This window comes from Gymnodraco acuticeps, unplaced genomic scaffold (assembly GCF_902827175.1).
Source record: "Gymnodraco acuticeps unplaced genomic scaffold, fGymAcu1.1, whole genome shotgun sequence".
Classification (NCBI taxonomy): domain Eukaryota; kingdom Metazoa; phylum Chordata; class Actinopteri; order Perciformes; family Bathydraconidae; genus Gymnodraco; species Gymnodraco acuticeps.
In genome coordinates, this window is record NW_022991975.1 from 92,501 (window position 1) to 106,601 (window position 14,101).

The following is a 14,101-nucleotide window of genomic DNA, read 5'->3' on the forward strand; positions in this document are numbered from 1 at the left end:
CGAAATCCCCCCCCCCCCCGGGATTGACGCCCCTGGTGGAACCGCCGGCTGCCTTAGCAGTGTGAGATTTATTAAAGGCACATCTTGTATGTCGTAATTGCATATATATTTATTTCAATAACCATATGCTGTCTGATGCAGATGCCTATCTAAAACAAATCAAATAGTAGGCTTACTAGCTTCTACACGCTAAAGCAACTGTAGTCAGGGATGCAAACTCATTTGGTATGAAAAAGGTGACAAGGATCCGAGCCCCCGACCCCACGGAATATCGGCTTTAAAATGAGGAATAACAGAGGATTTTAGCAGTCAGAACAACTAAAGCAGCAGGTAATAATAACAGAAACGCCAGAAAGAGTCACATCTAATAGAAATATATAAAAGCATTTATTTTAATTGTGTAGCAGTCAGTTTATAATTTTGGCAGCACTGTTGAGCATTTTGAAAATGTATTTTCATGCCTTTTAGTATTTTTATAATACTTTTCTACTTTCACTTGAGGAACATTTTGAATGCAGGACTTTTACTGTAACAGAGTATTCCTACACTCTGGTACTTCTACTTTTACTCAAGTACAAGATCTGAGTAGGCCTACTTCTACTTTTATTAAGTACAAGATCTGAGTACTTCTACTAAAGTACAAGATCTGAGTACTTCTACTTTTACTCTAGTAGCCTACAATCTCTATACTTATACCACCTCTGTTTATAGCCTATGAAAAAAACTATTAGAAAACGAAGGCTAAAGCTAACGTTAGCAGATAGTGACAATGATATTGCGACAGAAAAACTTTTCAGTTCACATCACGCTCTGCCGCTCTGCTCTGAACACCTGAACGGCCCGTTCTAACAGCTGTTCACCAGCGGCTCACCCCCTAATCCCACCAGGAGCGTCTGCGCTGCGTTGCGCTGCGGCTGCGGCGTTTTTAGCGATCGCGGCCACTCTAGTCAATGGGTGCTATTCCACCAGACACGCTGCGCCGCGCTGCGCCGCGGCTCGAAGCGTCCCAGAAGCTCCTTGCCGCAAGGAATTTCTAAAATATAGGATGAATCCTATTTTTGACGCGGCGCAGCGCGGCGCAGGCAGGAAGTGGAATGTTCATCCAACAACTGCGAGGCTGCACACACGACGCTCCGCTTCCGCAACGTTTTGAAACGCGCCTGGTGGGTTAGGACGCAGGAGGAGGTCGCAGCGCGGCGCAGCCGCAGCGCAGACGCTTCCAGTGGGATCAGGGGTCAGTCTGTGCCACAGTGACTCCGCACAGTTAACGAACACACCGTAGATAATGTAGCTGACCCGGAGCAGCAGAGTTCAGCCGGCCCGACAGGCAAGAAGACTCGAGCACACAGCTTGCGCTTCATATATTAAAAAAGAACACCATGCGCGTCATGATGGCACATAACAGCTCGCGACCGCAGATTATTTCGGCGATTAGATAAAATGTAAATTATATTTGACGCAACTTTAGTTACATTTCCATGACTTTTCCAAAACTTTGGGAAATATATTGTTTTCCATAGCTTTTCCAGGGCCTGGAATTAGCATTTTGAATTTCCATGACTTTTCCAGGTTTTCAATGACCGTACGAACCCTGTATAGTTTAGTTTGGCATCTGATTTAGGGGATTAAACAATACACTCGTTGTATTTGTTACCTGGTGGTTACTTACTTGGTCGTCACTAGGGCACTTTTAATCGTGTTGCTGCGTGCTGCTGCACCACACACCCGCCGTGGCCTGTCTGACTGACTACTGTCAGCTCTGCGCGCTGCGCGCTCACGTTGAGAGCAGGGAAGGGAGGGGTTGCAGCCAGAGCACGTACGGGAGTGCCGCGGGGCACGTGTGGGGATGTCTGACAAAATTACAAGGCGCATTTGGGGCATTGTTGTATATATTAGAAGCTTTTAATCCAGAATTGATCAATGTTACCATGAGCCACATACAGTACACTGTAAAAAAAAACAAAAAAAAACGAACTTTCAAAAGGGCACATTGCTGTCAAGAGGGCAAAACGGGCAGGTGCTCAAGCACTACCTAGAGTCTATGTGTGCACGTCTCTGGTCTCAGATATATTCACAATCTGATCAGCTCATTTTCAGACAGGTTTTTATAGAAATGGATCAGGACAAAAAGAGAGAGAATCTTTCCACAGAGGGGACACATGTTGATGTAGAAGAGACATCAAGAAGAGGGGACACATGTTGATGAAGAAGAGACATGAAGAAGAGGGGACACATGTTGATGTAGAAGAGACATCAAGAAGAGGGGACACATGTTGATGAAGAAGAGACATGAAGAAGAGGGGACACATGTTGATGTAGAAGAGACATGAAGAAGAGGGGACACATGTTGATGTAGAAGAGACATGAAGAAGAGGGGACACATGTTGATGAAGAAGAGACATGAAGAAGAGGGGACACATGTTGATGTAGAAGAGACATGAAGAAGAGGGGACACATGTTGATGTAGAAGAGACATGAAGAAGAGGGGACACATGTTGATGTAGAAGAGACATGAAGAAGAGGGGACACATGTTGATGTAGAAGAGACATGAAGAAGAGGGGACACATGTTGATGTAGAAGAGACATGAAGAAGAGGGGACACATGTTGATGTAGAAGAGACATGAAGAAGAGGGGACACATGTTGATGTAGAAGAGACATGAAGAAGAGGGGACACATGTTGATGTAGAAGAGACATGAAGAAGAGGGGGACACATGTTGATGTAGAAGAGACATGAAGAAGAGGGGACACATGTTGATGTAGAAGAGACATCAAGAAGAGGGGACACATGTTGATGAAGAAGAGACATGAAGAAGAGGGGACACATGTTGATGTAGAAGAGACATGAAGAAGAGACTTGCGTTAAAACAGCCAGTTATTTTTGTTTTATATTGTTATGGCCCATGCAGCTTTGTTGTGTGAGGAAAGGTTAGCAGTACTGAGCGGAAAGTTGTTAAGGCCGTTAGTCAAATGTTGCTCTTCCGCCTTGTCGGGTGGCACCACTCCTCCATAGGAAAACAATTGCAACGAGAGCACAGAGCCACTTTACTGCGTATTACCTTGATGCAGCTTTAGTGCCATTTTTCGTAGAAAGGTCACTGAGAAGAGCATCCTTAAAAAAAACAAGTATTTTAATCACAGAGATATCTTCACATTGTATCACATATAGCTAGCATCATCCACTTTTCTTTTATTATCTGTTTGTTTTACCATGTATTTGTTTGACTTGTATTATTTACCATTACAACCAATCGGAAGCTGCTTGCTCTCACAGTTTTTATGAATGAGCTTCACTGTTCTTTTCTGAAAAGTTGAGATATTTCCCACTGGAAACGTCACAAGCGAGGCAGTGGGCACAGGAAGACACGGCAGATATAGGCCGTTGGTTGGATCTCTGGTTAGAGATAGCAGCCTTTATGTGATGTCCACTTTCACACCAAGTACTTTGCCGTTCTTAGTTCCCAGCACTTAGTTGGAACTAAGAGAACTAAGAGCCGATCGCGTTCACACCGGAATAAGTTCCTGGTGGAGGATTAGGCAAATGAAGCCGCTGACGTCACTTCTTCTTCTTCTGCTTTGAGTTTACTGGCAGGCCGCAAACCACTTCACGGCGTATACTGCCACCCGAAGTCCCCGGCCGGAAGTCCCCGGAGTTGGGGACTGCCTTCAGTAGAAGCTGCTGGGACTCCCAGCAGCTTCTACTGAAGCCTTCTGAGTAAATCGCCAGAATGCCGACACCTCCTCATCTCCACCGCTCCCATGTTTTCTTTTGTGTTGCCATAAGTTAGTCTCTCTGTGTTTCTGCGCTGGGCTAATGCTAATGCTAATAATTTTAATGCCAGCAAATAAAATGGCGGCTTCACAAAACGTTTTACGGGGCGTGGTTTGCAATTCGCCCAGCCAATCAGAAATTGGAACTTTGTTCTCCCCAGGAAAGCACCACCTCTCTAGCAGGGCACTAAAAAGGGGGGAAAAGTTCTCTGAACTAAGTTCTCTTTTTGGTGTGAACGCAAAATCCCAGGAACTATCGGAACTAAACGGGAAAAGTACTCAGTGTGAAAGCGCCTAATTTCATCCCCTCTATATGTAGGGGATTGAAAAAGGGTTTCAACACTGCATCTATAATAAAGGCACTAACAAATACCTTGAACAAAAAGAAAAGCGCCTTTGTGTGGTGGCAACATCGTGCACTCTCTTCTTGTTTGACATTTTTTTTTAAAAGACGCATGTGCTCGAAAAAGGCGCCATTAGGACATGGGCCCTTATCGTTATTCTTTGAACAGAATGAGAAACAGCTTAGATTGAGTGTGCATTTCTGGCATGGAGCAGTGAATCACATGGGAGTTGAACCCGAGGCTATCAGGATGGTGGTGGATATGTAGAATATGCTGTAGATGGCTGATCAAAGATGACTTCTTACTGAGGCGGCAGACTGAAAGTTATTAGTGCATTGAATATGAAGTAAGTTGCTTCCAGTGGAGACCGCAGTTGGAGAGCCAGGGTCACACAGGGCTTTAGGTGTTGTTCTCTGCTCTTTTTAAAGCAGCATGTGAAAGCTCCCTGTCCGTGCTGCTGTCTTATCTCCGCTTGTGTCCCTGCAAACCCCTGTGTGCTAAATGAAGGCACCAGAATAGCAACTTAAAGCTCTGTCACTAATGATGTGACAGAGCGAGGGCATTAGCTGCCTCAGAAGCAAACCACGCTTTCTCCTCGGTGACTGATGAGCAGCCGAGTCGCCGTGTCGATGCCCAAAGCACCAACAAAGCTTCCCCCCCCTCTCTGCCCACAATGCACTGCCAGCATGGGGGCTGGAGTCATCATCTTTGACTAACGGCCTTCAAAAGCCCCATCCCAGCTCATCTGAATGCATCACGTCCCCTCTCTGCCTCCCCTGACTCCCCGTCCATGCATGGTTTACCGCTAAAGAGTCCTTTTCAGGCACCTCATAATCGTTATCTGATAGCGAATAGAATAAATTGTAATTGCTTTTTTAAAGCACAATCAATTTGAGATAATGTACAAAGACATCGGGTAAAGAGAGGGCTGCAGCTGGGTGCTGGAGAAGTCGATGTGTATTTATTTACTGAGGGAATCTAATTACCGGAGTCAGAGCGTCGATACCATTTAGGAAAAAACTGAGCTTTACAGACAGGGGGAAAACATCAATTAATGTGCTAACACGCTGTTATTAGCAGCGATGAACAGATGCAATTATTTTCTGGACAAGTCAGACAATACTAACATTTCCAATTCTTTCTCGGAACAGCATGGTTCCCGTATCGCTTTGATTTATTACAATCCATAAGCTGGTACGAATGATTTATAAATGTGGTTCAGACGCATGAAACGCATTCTTCACTGTCACACAGAGGGGCAAAGATTGATTGGTAAGTGAATGTCGAACACATCGAGGAGCAAAGAGAGCATCAACTAACGTTTGTCAAGGTGTCAGTTTGAAAACAGACCATTCACGACTCAACATACAGAGGACATTGTCTCAAAGCGATGATGGAGTTGCTCTTAAAGGGAAGAGAAGGAAGGGAATAGGATGGCTCAATGCAATGATTGTTGTGAATTGTCAGTATGTCGTATAACACAAGTGTCATATGTCTGATTCACAGCACAGCCCATCATTCTCAGCTTCCTTGGCGTATCTTGTTGTCATGTGTTCCTCGGTCAATACGTCCTCTCTGTCTCCATAAAAGGACATTCTAGTGTTTAGCCATGTTCTACATTTGGGAAAGGGTGACTCACATCTCGTTCCTTTTTGAAAGTAATTTGCCATGAATCAATACCCACATCCTCTATCCATCTCGGCCCACTGACAACATATTAAGCGCTGCCATCTGCCTCAATCATAAGTAATCATAGCCAAGGTTAGGCCAATATAAGTGCACCGCATACCTGCCGTGATTGTTATTGACACATCTTCTGTCGCATTTCTTTTGTTCTCACAGGGGCCTCGTCGGGCAGCACTGACCTCCTGCCGGCCCCCAGCGCCTCCACTAACTGGACGGCTTCCCTGGTGACGGACAGCGGGCGGGACAGCGATCTGATCTTCAGGTTCGACGGTCATCAGGCGGCTAAGATCCCCGACTGGGTGGTACCGCAGAATCTCACGGACCAGTTCACCATCGCCACCTGGATGAAGCACGGACCCACGCCTGGGCTCAGAGCGGAGAAGGAGACGCTGCTGTGTAACTCCGACAAGACTGGTGAGTGTGACGGCCCGTCCACACAGCGGCGTGCGTTGAAGCTTCCAACGCTTCTGCCCATTCACTTTGAATGGGGTGACGTCACTTTTAGCCGAACTGCATTTTGGGAAGCGACGTGGAGCGTTGCTGGCGTTGCTAGCGTTGCTGGCGTTGCTGGCGTTGCTGGCTTCAAAAGTTGAGCAATGTTCAACTTTTGACGCCTCGACGGAGGCGTCAGCCAATGTAATCCCGTTTATGCAAATCTGCCAGTACAAGCGCTAGCCAATCAAACCGCGTGTATGCTGGGAGAGACTACGCAGGTCATTTCCTCATATTCAAAAAAATGGAGGGAAAATTCATTATAGCGGTAGTGAATCACCCGGTGCTGTATGATCAGTCTCTGTTCATCTACCGGGATACAAACCGGAGGAGCGAGGCATGGAGGGAGGTGGCAGAGACAGTGGGTGAAACTGGTAGGTTTTCGCCTGTTTGGGGATTTTATATCCAGTTTACTTCGTTTTAACATTGCTATTGCTTTGTATGTCGGGGGCGGGAGATTCATGTGATTGGTTGTTGCTCGCAAAAAATCCCCAAGCTTCAGACACGCCCTACCATCAACGCACGCCGCTGTGTGGACGGGCCGTGAGGGAAGGACTTACATTTCACAGAGATAAATGTATTAGTGATATCAAAAAGAAGTTGGCCATAGTTTTGATGTTTCGTACTGTCAAGAAATTCCATGAAAAGCCAGAAATAAATGTCTGTAAAAGCCTAACCCTTATTTAACCCCAATTAATTTGGAGAGCTCTCAAACTTCTTTACTGAATAACTGTGACGTTTTTTAATTGATTCAGTAAACCCCAAAAATAACAAAAACATTTTTGCCATGGCCATGAAGACTTCCCTGGTGGTACTCTAATAAAATACTCAAATACAAACCGAAACCAACAAAAGGAAAACAATTTAAACAATGCAGATCACCCCTCCTCGTACATTGACAGAGAAAAGCAAACCTTTTTGATTAATAGAAACACTTACTCCCAACAGAAATGTATAAAAGATGAATAACATGTGAACAAATATAATTGAATTAAAAGGCAAATTAAATAGGTCTCTATTGGCTCTTAAAGACTCTTAAAAGATAGATCCATATCTGGTTAGCTAAGAGTGAGTAGGTGGTAGGGGTGGGAATCAGGCTCCCCACGATACCATACTATCGTGATACTTAAGCCACGACACGATAATATTGCAATCCTACGATATGCTAAGTATTGCGATACGTTATATTGCGCATATATATTGATATATATGATTGCATGATTATTGGGTTCCAGTGTCGTTAACATGAGACAAACGTTTTCCACAACGCTGTATGGATGCAGGTCTTTGCACATGATTGATTGAGTTATTTTCTTCGCTCGCTCAGAATTTGATGTTAGCTATGCCAAGTTAATTTGGATTTGCAATATGAATAGTTCATATAATAAAATATCGATACTTGGCGTCCGTGTATCGAAACAATATCGCAATACTATGCTGTATCGATGACTTCCCCCACCCAGGTGTGATGATTGGCTCCCTGGTGCCCACTTCCTTCTCTTCTTCCCACAGAGATGAACCGTCATCACTACTCGCTGTACGTCCATAACTGCCGCCTGGTGTTCCTGCTGAGGAGAGACTTCACCCAGGTGGACACCTTCAGACCGGCTGAGTTTCACTGGAAACTGGAGCAGGTAGGACCGCCGTGCTTTGGGACACAAACGATACACTTTCTCAGTGATGGAAGAAGTCATTAGATTTTTATGTTAGCAATACTAAATGGTGAACATTCTAAAAGTCCAGCATTCAAAAAATCGTACTTCCTTACGCATCCAATTATACTTAATGTACCATAAGTAAAAAATACTTGTTAAACCCATCTCATAATCATGTATATTAAATAATCAAATAATAAGTACAAGTTGAGTAAATGTACTTCATAACATGCTTAACTCACAACAAGAGTGACAGTGTATACCTTAAATCACTCGTGAAGCCTCTATCCTGGATTAAACCTGGATTACACATCCACTCTTGGCTTAATCCATGTTGGTTTGTAGCTGAACTAATGATAGAAAACATCCTGGGGTTCAGTGAAGGTTCAAAAGACACACATGAGTCCATGGACATCCATGATTGTTGTGTGTTCATTCAGTACAAGCACTTGTTTGTATTTTAAGTAGTGCTTGAATGCACTAGAAAGTGTCCTACACTCCAATATAAAAGCCTAACCCTTATTTAACCACAATTAATTTGGAGAGCTCTCAAACTTCTTTACTGAATAACTGTGAAGTTTTTTAATTGAGTCAGTAAACCCCAAAAATAACAAAAGCATATGTGCCATGGCCATGAAGACTTCCCTGTTGGTACTCTAATAAAGCCATAGCTCTATTATTTCACTACTCTCGCCTGATGTCAAGTCAAAATGTTATATCAAGTATTTCCTGTGTTACCTGACATGGGATGAGAATTGGAAATGATTGCAAACAGGGTTTTTGGGAGGCTTTGGCGTTCGGTACATAAATGTTGGTATTAGTAAGACTGAAAGCGTTTTTAGAAAGATATTGTCACTACTTTAATTGAACTAGTGACAAAACATAGTCAATGCTTGGATTGCTGCTTGCAGATGTCTCAAGAATTGCTCATATAAACAACTTTAGACTTGACACAGCGCTATTTTGGATCCTGAGCAATACACCTGCCATGACATAGTTGCATCACACAGTCAGGTCACAAATAATTAAAACACCGGTCGAATGCAGTCCAGTCACGATCTTGGGTGAGCGACAATGATGAGATACACAGAGATAATGTTTGTATTATTTACAAACAGACATGGTTATTGCTTGCTCTGACATAACCACTGCTGTTTGCATAGTAACACCTCTAAAACCAATATTTTCAGTTAGTGAATGTTGCTCAGGGTTTAAATGATTGTGGTTCGATCCCCATAAATCAACATGTCAACGTTTTATTGGGCAAGCTACTGAAACCAGAATTGCTCCTTAAGGCCTGACCAACTGTGTGTGATATATTGAGAAGTCTTTGTACAGTACGTTGATTTGGACAACGTCAGCTAAGTGAAAAGTTAAAGTTAAAAAGGAAACATAAAACGATTTGAGTTGCAATGGCAGAGTGGCCGTGTTACTGTAGGGAATTGAGAGTAAAGAAGATGTACGTTAGTATATCCAGCATCCCTGTTGCATTGGTTAGAAGAAGAAGAAGAAGAACCTTTATTAACCTTTTAACCTATTAACTTTGTTATCCAGGATGCATCAGCAAAAGTGAACTGCAGTATAACCCAACTCCTGATCCACACAGTGACTCAAAGTGTTCTATATCGACATGTCCAATAATGCACCAAATTCAAACCATCCACCTGCCAAATGCAAAGTAGATCGGTTGAATGTCAAAGGACACACGCACCTACACACTGATATGTATTGCTTTACAGTTAGATGCTCAGGTTGAAATATGCCATTGTGTCATCAGTTTGTAAGATGACACATCAATCAGTTAAGTGCGTGATTTCCTTTACAAAATACGTTTAAAGTTGACCTATCATGCAAAATACACTTTTTGATGTCTTTTATACATAAACATGTCCCCGGTGTGTCGGGGAACTCACGCAGCGTCAGCAAATTAAACCCTCTCTCTTTTCCTCCGTACCCAAATCTCTAAAAACGGGGAACAATGGAGCTGATCCAGATTTGCGTCCGATATGACGTAATATCTGAAATGTGGACCCACGGGCCAATCAGAAACGTTGCTATCGGAAACAATGCCCGACTGTTTTGGACGTAATATGGTCGGTGTTTACATTAGCATCGCTAACACTCAGAGCTAACCTGTACTGGAGAGCATGTGTGTGAAGAAGCAGGAAGTAAAAAGGAACTCACCTTGTGGTATAACCGGCAAGAGAGAAAGCCTTTCAGCTCTGTCAGCAAAACACATCATAGACCTGTTTTTTATATGTTTATATCTGAGACCTATAATATAAGCCTCAAAATAGCATGATAGGAAACCTTTAAGTAGTCAATTCGGCATAGAGGTAAAAACATGGTCTCTCCAGTGCATGTGTGTGCGGCAGACCCGGCGCCAGAACAAATCTACAGAGAGGGCATATGATATACATATATATATATATACATATGATTTTCATGGGAGGGCACACAAAACCGTCATGTGCCGCGGGCCGAGATTTTGTTTTGGGGGTGCTGTGGGGTAGCTTGGCGTTTCATAGAGGGTGCTCAAACATTTAGGGTTTCCGATTAATGTACCGGTGCTACTGTGGAATGTTCTACTGCAACACTCCCCACGCATATACATAGTGTACCTGTGACTGTTGCAATGAAGGCTCGATAATCAGCTCACGGCATATAGGTGTAAGCAGGGGTAAAGTGTTATTTGTACAAGTGGGGGGTGGACCAATCATCCTCTAGGGGGGTCAGGGGGCATGCTCCTTAATATTGAAGTTAAAAGCATCAATCTGGTGCACTTTGAGAGCAACATTAAGAGATCTATGGATACATCTCTCAACACCCAGATGAAACACAACTGTAAACATATTTACTTTTACTTTATGGATATTTCACAAATCACTCCCCTTTCAAACTGTATTCTTGTTTTACTGCCATATAGTATTTCATACCTGTTTTTCATTTATTACTCTTATATTACTATCTGACATCACATACATCGTAGCATTAAAGTTCACAGTGTAGTGCCGAGAGAAGGGAGTCAGAGGCGGTGCATCGAAGGTTGGCTTTATTAAGCAGCAGAAAACCACATGTTGCCGGCTTGAAGCCCGGGAAGCAAAGAGGAAGAAGCAAGGAGGGCACACAATAAGCACAGTCAACAACATATATGTCCGTGCGGAAACAATACCCTCAACCTGTAGTTCCATGAGTGAATTATGTTAATTAGTTCATTAGTGATCACTACACAGTACACAAGTTTATTTATAATAAAACAAAATATTTTTTTTTATTATAAATAATTTTAAAAAACGTGTTTATTGGGCGAGGGCAGGAATGTGAAATGGGAGGGCCTGGCTGGTGTGTGGACAGCAGCTGTCTGTTGATCAAGGATGCTGTCTTAAAGTCAGACAGGTCTCCTCGACCTCAAGACCCCACGCTCACAAGCCGAGGTCATTAGATTCAGAGGAGAGACAAACAGCTGAGCCTGGACATCCAGACGCAGCCCCGAGGCAAATTTGATCAGACACATCGCTGGTGTTGATTGGATGGAGAGCATGGAAGAGGTCATCCATCAGCTGCTGACACATGACGCACGTGAGGAATTTAAACACAGGCTTCCCACAGACAGATCAAACAAGTGTGTTTTCTCATCCATTCCACATTGTATTTCCTCAGTAAAGAGTTGGTATTTTCCAGGACTACATCCGTCAGTCCTCTTTAATCTCCACCTGTAGATTTGGTCCGATATATCTGATAACAGGAAGGGGTTTGTAAAAATCTGTCTTTTGACCAGACACATTAAAGGTCCCCTATTACTACTGTTTTTCATCAATATATTACAGGTCTCAGATATATACAGAACCTGTCTCTGATTGGCTGAAACACCAAACAGATCATTGCAGCATTACCCATAATCCCCTCTGTTTCAGCCCTGTTTCCAAAGTGCTGATTCTCTGTCTGTTACTTTAGATGAAAATAAGGAGCCCCTCCCCACGCCCCTCTGAGAGACATTTGGTTACAAAGAACTCAATGGTGCTCTAGGAGGAGATTCAGGTGATAAGGGGGGGGGGGGGGGGGGTTACCTTGGTTGCTGATTGGCTAATGGTTACACAAGACAAAACATCGTTATGACATCATAAAGTGGCCAAAATCTGATCAGCTCATTTTCAGACAGGTTTTTATAGAAATGGATCAAAAAGAGAGAGAATCTTTGTTCCTGAAACTTTCAGAGTCTCTTTCCACAGAGGGGACACATGTTGATGTAGAAGAGACACGAAGAAGAGGGGACACATGTTGATGTAGAAGAGACATGAAGAAGAGGGGACACATGTTGATGTAGAAGAGACATGAAGAAGAGGGGACACATGTTGATGTAGAAGAGACATGAAGAAGAGGGGACACATGTTGATGTAGAAGAGACATGAAGAAGAGGGGACACATGTTGATGAAGAAGAGACATGAAGAAGAGGGGACACATGTTGATGTAGAAGAGACATGAAGAAGAGAGGACACATGTTGATGTGGAAGAGACATGAAGAAGAGGGGACACATGTTGATGTAGAAGAGACATGAAGAAGAGAGGACACATGTTGATGTGGAAGAGACATGAAGAAGAGGGGACACATGTTGATGTAGAAGAGACATGAAGAAGAGGGACACGTGTTGATGTAGAAGAGACATGGAGAAGAGGGGACACATGTTGATGTAGAAGAGACATGAAGAAGAGGGGACACATGTTGATGTAGAAGAGACATGAAGAAGAGGGGACACATGTTGATGAAGAAGAGACATGAAGAAGAGGGGACACATGTTGATGTAGAAGAGACATGAAGAAGAGGGGACACATGTTGATGTAGAAGAGACATGAAGAAGAGGACACACATGTTGATGAAGAAGAGACGTGAAGAAGAGGGGACACATGTTGATGTAGAAGAGACGTGAAGAAGAGGGGACACATGTTGATGTAGAAGAGACATGAAGAAGAGGGGACACATGTTGATGAAGAAGAGACATGAAGAAGAGGGGACACATGTTGATGTAGAAGAGACATGAAGAAGAGAGGACACATGTTGAGGTAGAAGAGACATGAAGAAGAGGGGACACGTGTTGATGTAGAAGAGACATGAAGAAGAGAGGACACATGTTGAGGTAGAAGAGACATGAAGAAGAGGGGACACGTGTTGATGTAGAAGAGACATGAAGAAGAGAGGACACATGTTGAGGTAGAAGAGACATGAAGAAGAGGGGACACGTGTTGATGTAGAAGAGACATGAAGAAGAGGGGACACATGTTGATGTAGAAGAGACATGAAGAAGAGGGGACACATGTTGATGTAGAAGAGACATGAAGAAGAGGGGACACATGTTGATGTAGAAGAGACATGGAGAAGAGGGGACACATGTTGATGTAGAAGAGACATGAAGAAGAGGGGACACATGTTGATGTAGAAGAGACATGAAGAAGAGGGGACACATGTTGATGTAGAAGAGACATGAAGAAGAAGGGACACATGTTGATGTAGAAGAGACATGAAGAAGAGGGGACACATGTTGATGTAGAAGAGACATGAAGAAGAGGGGACACATGTTGATGTAGAAGAGACATGAAGAAGAGGGGACACATGTTGATGTAGAAGAGGGGACACATGTTGATGTAGAAGAGACATGAAAAGGTGGATTTTGCATAATAGGTGACCTTTAAAGTGAATCCCTAAAAGCTGCACAGAAACCCACCTGCGTTGTTTCTGTTGGTGGCACCCACTTGAATGTGCGTGAGGATGTCGTCACCCTTTTCTTCTCCCTGTAGATTAAATTAGTTTTGCTTATTTTCTCAAGGAGCTTTTTCTTAGGTCAGCACCATCTGCTTTAGGAAAGCATTCATTTGTAACATGACATAAAAAGATGAATCCATATTAGGGTTGAACGATATGAAAAAAACGCTGATACAGGGCGATTATCTTGACTCATTTTGATGATTTTCTATAGAGGAGAGATTGATCATTTTCACATGAATATTCTGTTCATCATTACAAAATATATTAAAAAGATAATGGTGGGATATTTTAGGGATGATCTCTACCAAACAAATATTAAATCTGTACAATATGATTTGTTGTACTCCGTATTACTTCCTTCATAATGGCGTTTTAATACGTTTAGCCTTCAGC

At 43.2% G+C, this 14,101-nt stretch overlaps 1 protein-coding gene across 1 annotated transcript in view; it reads left to right on the forward strand.

The window, feature by feature from the left end:
• Positions 1 to 14,101, forward strand: part of LOC117536199 (calsyntenin-2-like) — a gene marked incomplete at its 5' end in the record, with an annotated part of 180,449 nt that overhangs the window by 63,032 nt on the left and 103,316 nt on the right. Inside the window, 2 exons of the mRNA XM_034200966.1 lie at positions 5,959 to 6,216; positions 7,807 to 7,928. Coding sequence (XP_034056857.1) covers positions 5,959 to 6,216; positions 7,807 to 7,928 — 380 coding nt within the window. The remainder of the gene's footprint in view (positions 1 to 5,958; positions 6,217 to 7,806; positions 7,929 to 14,101) is intronic.